The following is a 17,558-nucleotide window of genomic DNA, read 5'->3' as shown; positions in this document are numbered from 1 at the left end:
ACATTGCTGAAACTCCCTCTGTGCCAAAAAAAAAGGAAAACCTACTCAAGAAAGCATTTTATTTGGGAAGGTGGTTGTGGCTTGGAGAGGTTCTTATTGTTGTTTTCAATTTAATTTGTTTTGATTTCTTGTCTTTTTTCTTATTAAACAGAATTCTATCTGCTACCTATTCATACAACAGTAACAACACCCTAAGTAAAGTGAGTGACTTTTCAAAAATCATAATGCAATGAAAATGATGTATTTATAACTGTGACTTTTTTGCAAATACAGGAAAAATACATACCCACAATCTGGAGCTGGGCACCACCTACAGTCAGGATCCGCAACCAGCCATCGCCTAAGCATAAACTCTTCATATTTCTCCATCAGGATGTCATCATTTAGTATCAAACGAATATCATGAGGATTAAAGCGTTCTGAGCATTCTGGGCAGCTAATATTAACTCTGCTCTCAGAGATCTCTATGCGCAGATACTGACGCAAGCAATCCACACAGGATCTATGGTGACAAGTCATTATCTCCGGGAACCTGTCCTTGGAGTGCCGCAAAAGGCACAAGGGGCATTCCATGAAGTCTCCGCTTGGTTTGCTGCTAGAGGTTGTTCCGTTATCAGAAGAGGTACACGTGGAGAAAATAGAGTTCTTGTCTGTACACATTTCTGAATGAATACTTTCAATACTTGCAATTCCATCAACACCTCCATTTAAATCCCTAGACTTGCGTTTCGTGTCTTTTTTTCTCCGAAAAAGTGAGCCCAATGAAATTCTTCTTTTCTTTGGTGCCTTTTTAACTGATGGCAAGCTCACAGAGGAAGCAGAAGACTGGAGGTCCCGATCAGAGCCCATTTGCCGATGTAAACTCATGTCTAGGTCACTCATCAGAAAGGGGTTAAATTTCATATACAATCCTAATCATTTTTAAGGATCAAATAGAGGCAGAGGATACAGGCATATTATTATGTAATCCAGTTTGAGAGTCTTCATGCAGAAAATTCACATGTATCTGCTTCCAGCAAATCCTTCAGAAGAATTCCCTGTATTAGGAGGAGAGATGAAAAAAACAGGATTAGAATCACAACAATCACTAGTGGTTCTGAAAGGTCACAGCACTCTAGTGACCTGTTATTCCTATTGCTACCTTCTTTTCCTCACCATCTGACCCAATACCTCTTCCTGTCAGCTTTTTCTAGCCTTTACATCCTTCTTATCTTAACAAGCCTGAAATTTCCTTCTGGTCAAGGACTATCTTTGTTACACTTAATCAGTGCAGAGAAAGGCATCTGCACTCCCCTGCTCCCCCAAGGGAAGCAGGGTGTGTGCATGTGTCTATGCATGTGTACAAATTACCAAAACCCAAGGTGACAATTAAGTAAATATGCAAGTTCTTCTATAAAGCTTAGCAACAGGCTTACAGCATTGGAAAATTTTCTGTTTTCTCTACCTTACATTTTCTGCACATGTGATGAGGTCAAGTACAAATCCAATACAGTTAATTAAAAGAAAGATTCCTCAGTGTTTTTTGAACCATTCAGACTGACAGCAGAAATTAAATCACTGTGGCTAAACAACTCAAGATATTCTCAGAATCTGAGGGTTCTCAGAGAAGTATGCATATTTATAGCATAAGGCATCTGAATATTTCAGGGAGCAGAGCTGCAGAGTGACAGCCAACACTGCTTGATTATATAGAAGCTGAAGGGCACGGCAAAGACTACAGTTAAGGTGACAACATTTGAATTTTTTATCAGATGTATTTCTGTAAGGAAAAAAAAAGCCCCCAAACCAGATTCCCATCACATACCAAGCTTCAGTTATTACCTATGTATAAGATGACAGCAAGAATTTCCTTCTGTTCTCTGCTGCCTAAATGACTGCACAGTGAGAAGAGAGAGAAAGAAGGAACTCTTCCTGTTTTCCTCTGACAGAGGAAAAAGCATCAGATCATCTCCAACCAAAACCACTAAGTTCTCCCCAAACATGCAACTATTCCCACTTCTTGGAAGCTTGACTGTACAATAGGAATTTTTTAAACTTTTGATGAACTGCATCTGTAACAGAAGAATGAGAAGACATTTGCACCAGTGTTGCAAATGTACACGCAAAGCTACTGCCCTGCAAAACTACTGCCATCCTTTTCTTTCCTCAGTGTTTCCCAACCCCCCAGAAAGGTGTAAATGGGTTTCTATGACCTTACCAAACGATAAAATCAGAAACTGGATACTAAAACTAAGTCCAAAGGTAGGAACAAAGGAATGTAGAGATGAATGCCTGTGTTTATAAGAGCTAAGCAGTCTGCACAGCCCTTAGAGACCGGCACAAATCCAAACACGTGCTGCAGCCTCCGGAAGGGATCACTGAGCTGCTTGGGTCGAGAGTAGGGAAGTTTCAGGGGACGGCTCAGCAGCAGCGGAAACAGGAATCCCTCTCCAAAGAGGAAACACCGAAATAGCCCCCAGGCTGTCCCTGGCAGCAGAGCCACTGCTGGGCCCTCTGCACACAGCCACGGGCAGCTGCTGGGTCTGCACCAGCAGGGAGCCAAGACAACGCCGCTCAGAATCCACGACCAGCAGGTATGGCAGTGCTCCGCATGGATACTACCTTCCTCAAGTGGGAACATCAAAGACAAGAGAAAAAAGGGGAAAAAAACCCACCCCCCCACAAAAACCCCTACCAAGAAATACGTACTTCTCCTGGTTTTGATAAAAAGAGGTCTTACATTCTGAGCCCCTAGAGTTCTTTTAGAATTAAAAAGCCACCATATTCTATTTTTCAAATGCTGAATTATTACTGCTTTGTCTTTCTTCTTTTTTTCCTAATAGAGGAAAATCTTAGTGTGAATATATTAAAAAAAAATCTTAGCTTACTTTCAGAGTCTAAAAGAGTATAAATACCTCAAGAACATAACATACTCTTCCTTCCCTCCTAAGGGAACGTTTTTAGTCAAAAAAACCCGTCTTGGATGCTTTACCTGCTCCTGTTCCCAAAACAAATTTAATAATTTTGCAGCCGCTGTTTGTCATTAAATGAACTAAAACATTCCCTGATCTAAAAAAATAAAAAAATGTGAAACTGAAAAAAACTACTCCATAATTTTCACAGATGTCCTTCTCTTCAGGATCTTGGTATTCTGTTATATCATAGACAGACACAACTGATAGACCATGTCTGAAATATACTACAGATAGAGTCCATTGCTGACAATTAAATTTGTATGTTCAGAAGTGCAAGAATAACCTTAAAAGCATTTTTATAACTGGATAATTACTAACATTGGTATGTTCACACAGATACCACGAGGGCAGTGAAAAGTGCCAACCTCCTAAATCAGGAGAGTTCATGAACAAAATGAATAGCAAGCAAAGCATTAATTTCAGGCAAAAAGTCTGTTGCTGTTTGTTTTTTTGGAGGGGTTGTGGTTTTGTTTGTTTTTAAAAATAAAACAGAAAAAGGTAGGAAGTAAACACAGTAACACAGCCAAGTGTATGACTACAAGCATTCCCCTCCTCCCTTTCTCTGGAGAGGAAAGAATGTGTTATTACAGCATTTCTGCCAGTTCCAACAGATGTACAAAATCAAGAAATAGCAGTTCTGGTGGTGAACCAGTTGTACTTTTTTTCTTTTTAAATAAACAAAGATTCTCCCATGATCTTAAAAAAAGAGACCAGTACATCCCATAGTTCTCTCTGCATAATGGGATCTGAAAAGCAGTCTCTCTAAAAGAGCAGATTGCTCTTCTAAGGAAAATAGTTAAACTTTGACAGGACTTTTGAAAAGAAAAGTTGCCAGTTATTTCAGACAATCATCAATTATGCTCTTTAGATTTAAATGCATAGAACTAGTTTCAAAAGCCAAGCTCTTCCTTATATAGTAATTTTGGACTGACATTCTAGTGACGTTCAAAGATGACTTTGCTGAAGTGAAAAGATTCAGCAGATGATTTATTAGAGGAAAAAATGAAGACAAATGTTACAATGCTAATAATGATCAGAGCTGCACAAAACCATAAAAGCTTGACTAGCGCAATCTGGAGCACTGGCCAGTTCTCATGTTGCCCAACCCAACACAGCATCTGCATGTTTCTGCTGACAAAATAAGTAAAAAATACTTGATTTTGTACAGCCAGAGAACACAATGCCTGCATTATTCCAGCAACAACGAGTTCACATGAAGGGGATATGCTGTGTGCAAACTGAAGCTCTGAAATCCAACTACTTGAAATGAGCTGAGATACACAAACTATGGTAGTAATAAACAATCTGATTTTGAGGCAACAAACATTGCAAGTTTTGCATTACTCTCACTGACCAGTATGAACTCTGTCAACACACAGAAGAAACTAATATGGGCAACAGCAAATGGACAGAAAAAACAGAGAGTGCAAATCCTAAAACTTTAAAGTTCACCACTGTTTTCATCATTTCCTCAAAAGCACTTACCGACTACAGAAAAACCGTATTTCTGGCTCCCCGCCATGCCCAAAGCCCTACCATAAATCCGAATTCCAGCCGTGCTTTGCATTCTGCTTGTGCCACAGACTTACCACAAAACACCAGTTGCCACAGCACAAACACACCTTGTCATCTGAAGATACATAAAGGACATTTAGAGTTGCAACTACTTGAAGCTCAGTATTAAGCTGGTATCTGTTCCTTCTGCAACCCTGCCTAAACTATTTGCTAGGGAAACCTAATAAGCATCCAGCTAAATGCCTTCAATAGTTGTTTTGACCATGCTCCTTTAAGTAAATGCTGTTGGTGACCTTATAATGGAGGCAGAGGGAAAGGAATTGGGAATAATCTTGCCAAAGGAGAAGATTTCAACTGAACAGATGACTGGGGTGATAAGTATCTTCTCATATGGCTCTCCATGGCACAATCTTTGCTTTTCTCACCAATTTCAAAACACTTTGGAAATGCCCTAAGTGCAGCTGAGAATAACTCTGCTGATTTTGCAAGAAAAGAGTGACAAACGCCTACCTCCATAAGCCCAGCTACTGGGGGAGATCAGTTCCCTCATGCTGCTAAATGTCCTCCAAACACACCAGAGGCACAAGCTCAGCATGCTGCCTACTCTTCCATTACATGTCCAATCTGGGGCAAAAAGTCTGCCATCAGGGCAAACAGCTTCACACGTTTGCAAAACAAAGGCAGGCTTAAACATCAGCATAGGAAAGGTGAGAACCCACCATAAACATAGATGTAACTACATCCTCACTAAACACCTTAACTATTCCCTCATGTAATTGGTGCTTAAATAGTAAATCTAGACTTCTGTTCTGTTGTATTGCACTAAACAGTTTATTTAGTTGTTGTTTTGCACTGGCTGATTGGAAATTTGTACTGACTATGTTATGTCACATGGTCTTTCCCTCATGCACCCCTCTGCTATATCCCCTGGTGCTCTGGCCCCTGGTTACCCCTCCCCTCGCCCCTCCTCAATGGTATCCCAATGGCCGCAGTCCTCTACCCTCACCCCCATCCCCTCGGGTATAACACTCCACTGCAAAAATGTCACCCCCTCTTTTTCACCTGGAAGGTTTCACCTGGAAGTGTCTCCTCCCAAGCCAATGAACAGGACACTCGTCCCCACGTGGAGAAGAGCGCTTCTCATCTTTTACTTGGTCTATGTAAGACCGTGTGGGCCAGAGTCCAGAGCTAGCCAGACTGGACTCATACAACAGCCCGAGATACAGGGATTCTTAAACACTGTTCCAAATAAACTCTCTTCATCTTAGGCATTTGCTCCTCCTACTCTGTTAGCATACTGAAAGCTACTTTTTGATTGAAACTGACTCCTAATGGCTTCCTTTCTGACATCTGCAATTCCCAACATCTGTACTCTCTAGCTGCTTTCTGAAATGCACTGATCCAGCTTAAAGAGAGACGTAAAACAAATAAACTAACCTTCAGAACTTGAATTTCAACCACCATCACAGAGAATTTATGCCTCCCTCTTCCAATAAGCATCTCCTACCAATCACACAGAATTCTAAAATTTCTAAGCTGTGATGTTGTTAACATAGAGACATCAGTAATCATCTAAATGAGATATCAAAAAACAAGTTTTCCTTTCCATCTAATCCATGGTCTAAGAACTATAAACATAGTGAAATAAAATGTAAAACGAAAAGATGGAAGAGCTGAAGCTACTCAGTTAAATACCAACACACAGGATTTTGAAATGGCAAACAAGTACCTGATTTCAATGGCCATCCTTTAAATGTCAGCTCATTGCACAGCAGTGTTTAAAACTGGGGGAAAAATACAAACACTTTTGCCTGAAGATTTCTAAAAGAGTGTATCCCTACGCACTTTACACATGCCTCAGGTTCAAGTATACATCTGGCACTACAGAGTTAAGAGTGATGAACAGCCTGGAAAAGTTTAACATCTTAGACAAGGTTAAATTTTGACATCTCTGTGCTTCTGCAACACTCTGTCCCATGAAAAACATCTCACCATAGTCATGTCAATGCACATGGTGTCAGGGCATGTTAGGACTGTTACTTTTATTACAGATGATTTAGTACAAGCAGAACCAACATTGCAACTTGGAAGAAAACAGATGAAAATTATGTTGAAACAACAAAGGTTCTGGCAGAACCTTTATATGCACTAAGATGAAAAATGAATCCTTTAATGGTAACACAATGCAGCACATTGTATTAGGCAAACGCATATTGTGCAGGTGACATGCTTAACTGCTACAATTAGCAGAATAGCTTTTGACTCCTTCAGCATATATCCCTTCATATTCTAAGATCAAGAATAGCAACATTTTCCATGTGGAGTTTCAAAGACTGTAAAGACACTTCAACTTAATTTGTGTGGCATTTTTGATTTGTCTTCTTTGATTTCTAATAAAAGGTGAAAGAAAGGGTTGATAGTGTTTGTACTAAATTGAACAGTTAATTCTTCAAAAGAAAGTTAACAAATTTGTATCAGAAGATTTCTCAAGCTTTTCACACAAACTCAAACATACAGATACTTATTAAACATTTACAGTGATTTGTTACAGTATGACATACAGGATGCAAAAAAAGTTGTCAAAGCCTCTTAAATAATTCATTTAAATCAAACTGAACTGTGTAAAACTACTTTAAATATATGCTCATTAAATTTTACTTCATCATGACTTTTCTCCTTCAAAAAAGAGCACCAATATGGTAATTAACGTGTTATGGAAGTCTTACCTTTCAGATACCTTCCTGTGAAAGTATCTTTTACTTTCTATCCTGCTTTGTTCTAAGAGCTATGTATGTGAATGCTTTTCTTATAGCATGAAGAACATTTATTACAAAAGTTACTGGAGTTGCTCATAGTAGTAGTAAATCCTTTCCAGAGTGAAAATCACTTGATCATTTAGTTAATTACATCTCATTTCTTTATGCTTACAATGGACTGTTGATAGCTGCAGAGGCCATTATTCCAAAAACACAATTCCCAAATCCACAACTAACTCAAAAGTTTTTCAAAACCTTTAGAAATTTGCCATGCCAAGACTTAAACTTCACATATCATCTTTAAATGACAGAAAAACAGCGTCATAATATCACTTAACTTATGTAAACCCAAAAGACTGGGAGCAGAGTTCCCAGCAAGTACCATACCAAGCACTCACTCACTAATTTGGAGCTCACAGCGGGCTCAGTGAAGGTGCTGACACAATCTGGGACATGCCCATATCAGCATGGTAAGCAGAATAGGGTAGGGCCCTTACCCCTAATTTGAGAGGAAGTCAAACCCTCTGGAATAAGCCAGCTTGGCACATGTAGACCATTAGACAAGTGCCAAGTGAGGAACAAGGGGTGTTTCAGGAGCAACAGGAGTTGCTTTAACATATGGAAGTTGCTACAATGCAGTCAGTTATTTTAGAGAAAGTCTTCTAATAATTAGTCTCACCTGACTTCTTATGGGGAGATTTAGGTTAGATGTTAGGAAGAAATTCTTTCCTCAGAGTATAGTGAGGCACTGGCACAGGTTGCCCAGAGAAGCTATGGATGCCCCACTCCTGGAAGTGTTCTAGGCCAGGTTGCCTGATCAGCCTCATCTAGTGGGCGGTATCCCTGCCCATGCAGGGCAGGGGGGCTGGAACTAGATTATCTTTAACGCCCCTTTCAGCCCATATAATTCCTCGATTTGATGTTATTAAAACCCCCTGATATTCATGGATACTATTATACAAAATTAAGAGAAAAGCATTTGTGAAGGAGAGATTAAATTACCCCTACTGCACTGTTACCATGTCTCAGTTTGTTCTGACTGCACTTTATTTTTCCTTAAGGTCCTGTGTCAATTATCTGGAAATTCTATTTTCACTTACAGAACAAAGCAATATTGTTTGTAAAACAATGACACAAACAGATTGACTATGAACTTGGGCTCAAGGACTGAGAGAGTCAGACTGACCAGGCATGAAAATCAAAAGATTGACAGTATTTAAAATACAGAGAAGCCTACAGAACTGTCAAAAGTGAACTGATATACAATGTTCTGTTTTAAAATTCACAATGGTATGTAGCACATGACAAACTAACCCTGACAGCTAGAAAAATCTTCAACAGCTTATTAAAAAAAAAAAGTTATGCTTCTTCCTTAGAAATTTATGAGCAATACATCCTGTATCATGTGTCCATGACAGCTGCTATTAGGAAAGGAAGTCTCACAAGCTGCTCAGCTCATTCTGAAAGTCTCTGAACAAATGACTGGCAAAACTTTTCCTCTTGCAGATAATGCCTGTAAAGAAGAGAGTACACCCAAAGTGCCTCCCTCGGTCTGGTGGCAAAAGGGAAAGAATTCCTTAAATTCTAAAAACATTAATTTTCCAAGTCAGCAGCATTAAATCTGGGTATGTTGTGTGCAGTGGTCAACCAAAGCTAAGAACTCAGTGGAGAGATGCTTTCTATTTGTGTATCTGCAGGCCTGTGTCTGTTGCCAGTAAGACTATTTGCAATTTTCCCTTATCTAACTCAGCAGAGCAATCTTAGTTCAACCACGCACGCGCTTGCGTGTCTAAAGCTTCTCCTGTGCACTCTGGTGCCTTCTGCAAACAAATGTACACCAAACTCTGCCAAGAGGAAACCAAAGGCTTGGAAATACTGAAGGAAGAAAAACACAACAAAACCAAGAAGGAAGCAAAACAAAAATCACCAAAACGTTTAACTACTTTAATCCTTTAATCATTAGAATCCTCACACTATGCTTTTCTTGCAAAAGTAACTGAATGTGTTCTCTCAGCGCAACGATGGGCATGTATGTTCACTTCTGAATATTGTGAAGAGATTTATATATCTATATATAGATACATAAAAATAAGTATTGTTCTAAAATATTTTACTAGCTAGTGGTCTGAAAAGTGGAACACTAAGAGATTTAAAAACTGCACAAGCTGCGTCTACTATGTACCAAAAAAAGAGGTTTAATCTATCTGTATTAATACTTTCATTGCTGCAGTTGCTTTTTATTCTACACTATACATTGCAAAATAATTAAAGACATACACCAGTGAAATAACAAAAGACAGTTTTTGTTTCCTGCAGTGTCACCATCCCTGCAAGTGGAAAACATTGCAACACTCTCGAATGCTGAGATCATTCCTACAGAAAATGTTCCAAAATGAAAATAACCAATACCAACAGATTTCCAGAATAAGCAGATTTCATTTTAGGTCTGTAATTTTGCCTGGTCAAACAGTTATGGCTACATACTGAATTCTGACAAGCTTTTGTTTTCAAGCAGGCTTACAAGTTTGCCCCACTACAAAAACAAATGAAATAAGGCATAGCAAGAAATGAGATGGGACAAATATTGCAGTAGAGGGATCTGGAACCATGAACAGGAGTACCGGAGAGAGCACACAAACAGAATTTGAACAGCATACCAGAGGCAGCAGCTTGAGGGGATATATAACAGGTTACAGATTGCAGTTCCTGGCTCCTAATGATTTTTAAATTCACCAAGAGCCAGAGTTTCTGTCTTGCACTGAGGGAAGATATTATTGACTGTCTGACTGGCAGCATCTCCCAGCTCTGTTTTATCTCTGGCATAATCAACCTCTATTTTGGAGGCAAGGGAGATAAAGAAAAAATATAGAAAAACAATTCACAAACACCAATATCCCCTTCCCCCCCAATCTTGAAATAGCTTTGCCTCCAACTAAGAAATCCTAGGAGCTGTTAATGGATTACTTGATTAACATTTGGTACTATTTTACCATTCAAACCCCCCCCCCCCCGTATATACAGATATACTTTGCATAAAACTTTTAAAGAAAACTAATTAAAAGGGATTTGGAATTGCTAAAAAGTTACCAAGAGTTTTGAATTCTTCCAGGTTAGGCTGTCCAGGTAAGACATCAGGTTAGGCTGACTAACAAGACCTTACCCACGGGGATAAGAACTTGGTCAGTGTCTGAAGTCACAGTGACAACTCACAGTAACTTACCTTGCCAGTATCTCAGCCCTTGAGAACTGAACAACTGCCCTGCTTTGGTCTTCTTTGATATCTTGTTACAGAGAATTAATACTTTTGGTAAATATAATTAAATAGAAAACTTTCAGAAAAGCTTGGATGACTGAGTGAATAATCCATGCCTGTCTATTCTAGCAGCAGCAAGTCAGGGATACAGACAGAAACTATGACAGAGTTTTCTGAACTCTGTTATGGCTAATGCCACAACTTCTGAAACTGCCCTCAGGTCAGGTACAAAGTTGCACCAGCCTAACCAACAGCTCCTGTTCACTCAAGAGGTGAGATTAGGTCAAAACCTAGCAAAACACATTCGAATTCTCCTGCAGCCTGACCTATTAATTTATTCTGCCAAGCACGTTAACTGAAAAATCCTGCATGGATATACTTCAAATCACCATGTCAGTTTTTTGGAATAATAGTTCTAAATTAACTGCTGCAATATCAAATATAGCCCAAGATTAAACAAAACAAAAAAAAAAAAAAAAAAAAAAGGGAAAGAAAGAACAACTGAGAGAAAAGAGACAAAAACAAAGACAGGGAAAGGTCTAGCCAGGGAAACAAAAATACTCCATCCTGCCAGAAACACTGCCTGTAGCTTCCAGACAGGAAACTCGCTGCCTCCAGAAAAACCATTGGCGTCAGGAAATGGCAGAAGTACCATGAAACTTATCTCACAGCTGAACTTAATGTAAAATGAAGGAAGAACATTAGAAAAGGAAGGCAAAGACAAGGGACTAGCCACAGATCTTTGCTTATGACTACACTAGGTGAAAATTTAAATCTTACTGATGTGTCTTTGGAAAAAAAAATAATGGAAAAGATTATTCTAGTCCAGCTGAAAAGAAATGAATAAAACCCACCAGGTTGAAAAGACAGAGCCCATTCAGCGCAGGAGAAGGGGAATGATCTAGCAGCATTTACAGGCAGACTCCACTAGCACTGTAAATAGTGTAAACACTACTTTGAAAGCACACAGCAAGAAAAAGCTGAATGCCAGTCATTTAAAGTACATCTGATGCTGTACCTATGCTGGAAATACAGTACGTGCCAATAGGAGGAGTTATTCTGCCAGCACAATTATCCCACCTACAACAACATCACACTATGCCAGAAGATATGCTCTGTCAGCACACAGCAGGATTTAGCCAGGTTGATGAGAGTTTTTCCAAACATTTTTCACTGACATCAACACAGACTGAGGAGTAAGCAGAGTTTCTCTATGCAAAACAACTGCTGCATAAAATGGGTAGAAAAGTCATCACAAAAACACCCACTTGTGGCTTTAAAGACTGAATCTTGTGAAACTTTCTTAGGCGTTATTGCCTTAACGGTGTCCAAGCATGAATCAACACAGGGGAGTTTGTGAATCCCCTGCACACCACTGCATTAGCCAGAGGCCTCGTGTCAGGTGACACACTGGGTCACAAAGTGCTGACAAGATCCTGACAGTGCTGCCACATTCAGGATGGTCAGAAAGCTTCACACCAAATTTTAAAAAATAAATACTCAGAGTTTTCCTGCTACGTTTCACACATTTAGCAACAGAATACAAAGTCAAAAAAGACCTGCAGAAGACCTACAGTGATGTTCCTCTGCCAGCTGAGGATGCTAGAGCAGCCTTTAGTGCTCAGTGACACAAACGAGCGTGTGCCAAGAGGTGCACTATTCCACTTGCTCTGTTACTTGTTAATTAGTGAATTACACCTCCACTGCCAGGCCTCACAGCACAGTAAGTATTTCTGAAATACAACTCCCTTGGCCTCATGCTTTTGAGGAGGGATTGCAAAGCCTTTTCCTTTCCACTCACCCCCTCACATTCTCACATTCAAACTCATGTACCTTTTCTGTGTTGAACGTTACTTTTTTCCTTCAAAAGCATCATCTTAAACAGCTCTTTCTACATAATTATAGAAACATCATTAGCTGGGCCCCTTTCTGCAACAGACTGTGAGAAATTACCTATTTCCAGCAGTTACAGGCAGAAAATACAAAGCAAGCATAATGCAATTCACAGAAAAGCTACTGTGCTTATTTTCTCCATTATTTAGAACAGCTAAACGCTTCCTAATTACAGCCTCCAAACAAACCTGTTTTATTTCAGGTTCTGAGGTAAAACCATGCTTTGTGGTTTTTAAATAGTAACACTGGTAATATGCCTTCAACCGTACTCTTTTTAGTAGATCTCTAAAAAAACCCAACACCTTAAGTCAGATTTAAAAGCTTCCTAGACCACAGAAACATCAGATTTGGTAAACTGAATTAGTACAGAAGATGCTGCCTCTAACCATGAGTACCTGTTAGCCTAAACCTGAGATCCAGCCCTCAAGGGTTGAGATTTCTTCCTTTAAAAAGCAGCGCAAACAATTTCCAAACACAAAAGCTTCTGGTTTATTTTTAATTCAGCTGCAACCCTACAGCATGACTCTGAATCCTGTCACAGTGGCATCCACTGCTCCATTCTGTTCTGATGGCCTTAAATATAGCTTTCCTGAGCCGTCTGCAGCCAGATAAATTTTAGATGAAACAAGTACCTTAAACTGAGTATAACACAGAGGCTTTCATATTAATTTTCAGGTCATAGATATTTGTTTAGTCAGCAATAACAAAAGTCAAATCTCTGTTCATCTTAAATCTAAAATACCAGTTTCTCTGGTGGCTCTTAAACTCACAGTGTCTTTGAGTCCTTGTTTTCTTTCTACTTGCAAGTTAACCATTAAGAATTTCAAATTGTAGTAGCTGATTACTGATTTATTTTCTTTTTGCTTATCTAAACCTAGTGTTAACGGGGGGGGGGGGCGGGGGGGGAAGGGAAATCCTTGAGCAATATATTTAGTTTGCCTCTAAAGAATATCTTCACTTGAAACACCAGCAAAGAACTCTTACTGTAATTGCAGTTCAAAGAGCTAAAAGCAATATCCTGCAGTAGTGTCCAGCACAAATATTTACAGAATATTCTGAAATGCCTGTAATAAACAAATGGCACAAACATAGTTTATCAAGTACATTTTCTACCCACAAAGGCCATAGAGGGAGTAGCAGGCCCCAAGGACGACTCCCAGTGCCACCCCCAAGCCCTGTTTCCATTCCAGCACGCCTCGGTCCCAGAGCAGAGCCGCTGCAAGTGCGCACACAAAACCTCACCCCGCTCTCCTGACGTCAGAGCTCTCTTGCCAGCAGACGCTTTAGAAATAGTTACACGTTCATTCTCCCTTGTGCCGTGGAACTCAGAGCTCGCGCTCCTGCATCCGAACACGAATGCAAAAGAGCAGGAAGAGAGGGAGGACAAATTCAATTTTTCAGCCCGAGATTAGAGCTGTATCTGGCACGGTCTGTCCATGTGACTGGCTCGCTATGCAGGCTTCAGGTAAATTCTCTCAGCCGAGCAGAGCCAGGAGGGGCACGAAGCAGTGCAGCAGGAGCCGAGGGCCGCGGCGGCCGCAGAGCGAGAGCCGGCGGGGCAGAGGCGCGGCCCCGAAGGCAGCAGCAGCCCCCGGCCGGCACACCTTGTCCCTTCGGGCCACCCCGCCTGGCCCAGACACAACGAGGGCAGACGGCAGCGCATCTGCCTTCTTCTCCACCTTCCAAAAACAAACCAGATGCCTCAAGTAAGAAATATTTGAATTATTCTAAAAGCAGAAAGCAGAGCCAAAGCTAACAGTTTGTACACTCTGCGGATTGCTGAAGACTAAGTGATTGCTGAAACTGCCTGCAGACACTGGTCTGTGGTGGTGGCACAATACCTCACACTGGTTGCCTGGGGAGTGAACAATAATACCAAAAAGATATTTAAAAAATAACTCCGAGGTCCCCCCTATTGTTTTGGGTTTTTGTTTGTTTGGTTTTTTTTACAGTGACCAGGGCTCCCCTTTGCACCAATCCAACACCAGCAACATTCTGACTCTTCACTCAGAAATGTAGCATTCACTCTCAGCAAGCTACACAAAACCACCAAGGCACACTCACAAGTGTGATGGATGGCTCATGTCACAGATCCTCACACTCGAGTCTGTAAGCAAAATGACCTTGCAACCATCTTCATGCCTTACTCTCAGCTACCTCATATATTTATAATAAAAGGCTTCTCACTTCAGTCAGAGCTTCTACCTGACCTCCAGCAGGTGTCAGATGAAACAGAAGAACCCTAACTGAGGACAGCATTCTGAAACAGATTCATAACATGGATTTTATAAACTTGCATTGAACACTCAAAGATAATGACACTTAGCTTCCACAGCTCTTGACATGAGTCTGTTAATGAAAATCATCTTGGGAAGCAAACTGAGCATCTGACAGAGACACCAGACAAACCAGAGAAGATGTTGACATTTAAACAAAAACCAAACACAAAGAACTTTGAGTTTCATATTCACAAAGGGCCACATCTGTCTCTAGATGACCTGGTGACACTACTAAACATTACTGAGTTAACTGTAGCTTACTATCCAGTTCCAACTCAGTGCACTGTGATCTGGACAAATCTGTATTTGTATTTGCTATCTTACAGCAAGACTAGATCAGTACAAAATACCTGGATATGATGCCAGCTGCTCTTTAGAAAATCTGGATATCAAATCTGGATATCACAGCTTTCCTCCCCTCAGCTGTAAGGATTACTACGCAGGTGCAACTCCTAAGCTCTAGTCTGAACCCAGACCTTTCTTTTGGCCATTGAAACAAATTTTAAAATGTGGTATGTTTTCTCAGGGTGGGTGGGGAGGAAGAAACAGCAAGAATAAACAAACTCTGAAAGTATTTGGGATTTCAGAATAGAGTGTTACCACCAGCTCCATTCTTCAGGCAGCACAGAAGTGCCTACAGCAAATGTGAAACTCATCTGTGCGAGAGCTTTTTTTTTCCCCTGCAAGTCTGCTTTATAATGCAGGGTGAAACTTCAACAGAGCAAATAAATATTCTTGATGACTGTTTTATATTCAGTCTGAAATGTACTTCTCTAGCCTTGTTACATTGCAGTATGTGTGTGGTTTCCTTGCTAAAGCTAGCATGAGACAAAAATGAATCATACACTGCACCAGTGCCAGAACAGAGAATAAAACAAGCACAATCACTGTCACTGAAGAACTAAAGTCCCCTACAAAAATGTTGGTTGCACATCTGTTTGCATTGTAGGATTAACTTTTTCAGTGTCTTTACCTAAGAAATAAGGCATATAGAATGTCAAAAGAGCTCTAGTGGTCTACAAGTGAGACATTTAAATCAGATCATTTTAACTTAGGTAAGTTGATAAAACAGGAGCTTTAATGATTTAATAGTTATTTAGAAGCTTCAAGTCTGTAAGTGAACACAGTAGATAACAAATTCTATTCTGAAAAAAATGCAGCTTCTTTAACACTTCTGGTATACTGTCTATTTTCAGTAAGGGGAGCTTATTCTATTTTCTAAACAATTACTCAAAATTGCATTAAAAAAAAGCTGTAACAGAAAAGTTATTCAGAAATTAATTCTGAAGTTCTTTTAGCTGTTCTGTCATTCACTTCTTTCATGCTCACACCTTTTATGATTATGAACAAAAGTATTTGTAACAATTCACTTTCTGTCCTTATTTCTGCCCTTTCTGATTTGCAATCCTACTAATCCTCAAATAATTCCAGGGACAGAAAATTATCAAATACTGTATGAAAGAACATAAATGATTCCTCACTCTCTTCAAGTTGTGCGCAGCTACAGAAGTACTCTGCTGCAGTTTTAGCCAGTATTATTAAAGATCCCTCCTCTGAAGAGCAAATCTGTTGTCACCTTGCAGTTATCACAATGGTACAAATGTGAGAGTCATGTGATGGAACTTAAGGAAGCTGAAAGGCCAAGGCATATTAAAAAGGATTCAAACATCAGTACAGTAGAGATTATGAATGATAAATGCAAATAAACTAGAAGAACAATCTGCCAGGTCAACTTACATGGCACAACACTGTGCCCAAAAAGGGACTGTTAAAACTCACAAGACTTATGTTATTTACTTATACTAGCAAGCCTTAACCTAAAATTAAATGTATGCTGAGTGCAGCCTTTTTAAATACCTTCTGGTCAGGCTGACTGTTCCTTTCTGGGAAGATAACAGCTACACTAAAACACACCATTTTGTTTAAATTTCGGTTTTGATATAACTGAGGTAGTTTGTATCTGCCCACACTTCCCCATTAGAGAAGTTCCAGCACCTTCAGCTGCATTTGCGGCTTTTCAATGAAAGAGCAAAGCACTACTAAAACTTCACAGGTTTCCCTGTCTTGGTCCCTCTCTCCTTACTCTCCAAATGTCCAGTAACATAGTTGTCTCTGAAGCCACAATCATACAAGACTGTTCAGCTGAGACAGAAGGAGGGAGAAGAAAAATGAGAAAGAGAATAGAAATATGAAATGTGTGGAGTGAAAGTCAACCTACCGTAGAAAGCAGAATTCTATACAATTGACATGTAGATGCAGTATTGTTTGTTCACTAATCTGACCTAACCTCAAATTACTGAAAGAAGGGAAAGAAGGGAAGGATGTAACACAAATTGTTCTCAAGACAGTAAGAGAAAACCCACAAGTGTCCAGAAACTGCCCTCTCCTTATCAGGTATTTATTGGTGTAGAGTAATTGTGTGTCATCTACTCCTTCCTTAAGTTTGGCCTGATAACAAAGAAGGAAATTAATATAGAAGTTTGGATCATGTCCATGTTTCAGTATTTCTGACAACTCTGGTTTATACTTTGACTTTCTACCTTACTAAAAACACTTTTTCTAGTCCTTTCATGTTTGTCTACAGTATCAAGATCCACCAAAAAAACTGAGCTACCAAGTCTTTTTCTAGCAACAAGGACAACAAAACCTTTGTGTTAAACAACTCAGTTTTTCATATAGAACCGTTTCCTAGAGTGTACTTAATTCTAGTACATTAAAATTCTACACACCCATGCCATACCTGGCAAAAACAAGTGAAAGCAATTGCCACCTCACCACTGCTAATGTGATTACAGAAGACAAAATCTTACCCTCCTTCTGCCCCCCAGGAAGTCCTTTCCCCAATAAATAAGTTATCTGCTTATGACACACAAATTATCAAATTAGTATAACTGAAGAGTAATATTGA

At 39.8% G+C, this 17,558-nt stretch overlaps 1 protein-coding gene across 1 annotated transcript in view; it reads right to left on the bottom strand.

The window, feature by feature from the left end:
* The window catches only part of RNF19A (ring finger protein 19A, RBR E3 ubiquitin protein ligase), a 57,867-nt gene that overhangs the window by 20,372 nt on the left and 19,937 nt on the right, over positions 1 to 17,558 (bottom strand). Inside the window, exon 3 of the mRNA XM_066547640.1 lies at positions 287 to 1,037. Coding sequence (XP_066403737.1) covers positions 287 to 903 — 617 coding nt within the window. The 5' untranslated portion in view covers positions 904 to 1,037. The remainder of the gene's footprint in view (positions 1 to 286; positions 1,038 to 17,558) is intronic.

This window comes from Molothrus aeneus, chromosome 1 (genome assembly GCF_037042795.1).
Source record: "Molothrus aeneus isolate 106 chromosome 1, BPBGC_Maene_1.0, whole genome shotgun sequence".
Classification (NCBI taxonomy): Eukaryota; Metazoa; Chordata; class Aves; order Passeriformes; family Icteridae; genus Molothrus; species Molothrus aeneus.
The sequence above is the reverse complement of the archived record's forward strand: the minus strand, read 5'-3'. Positions and strand labels throughout refer to the sequence as shown.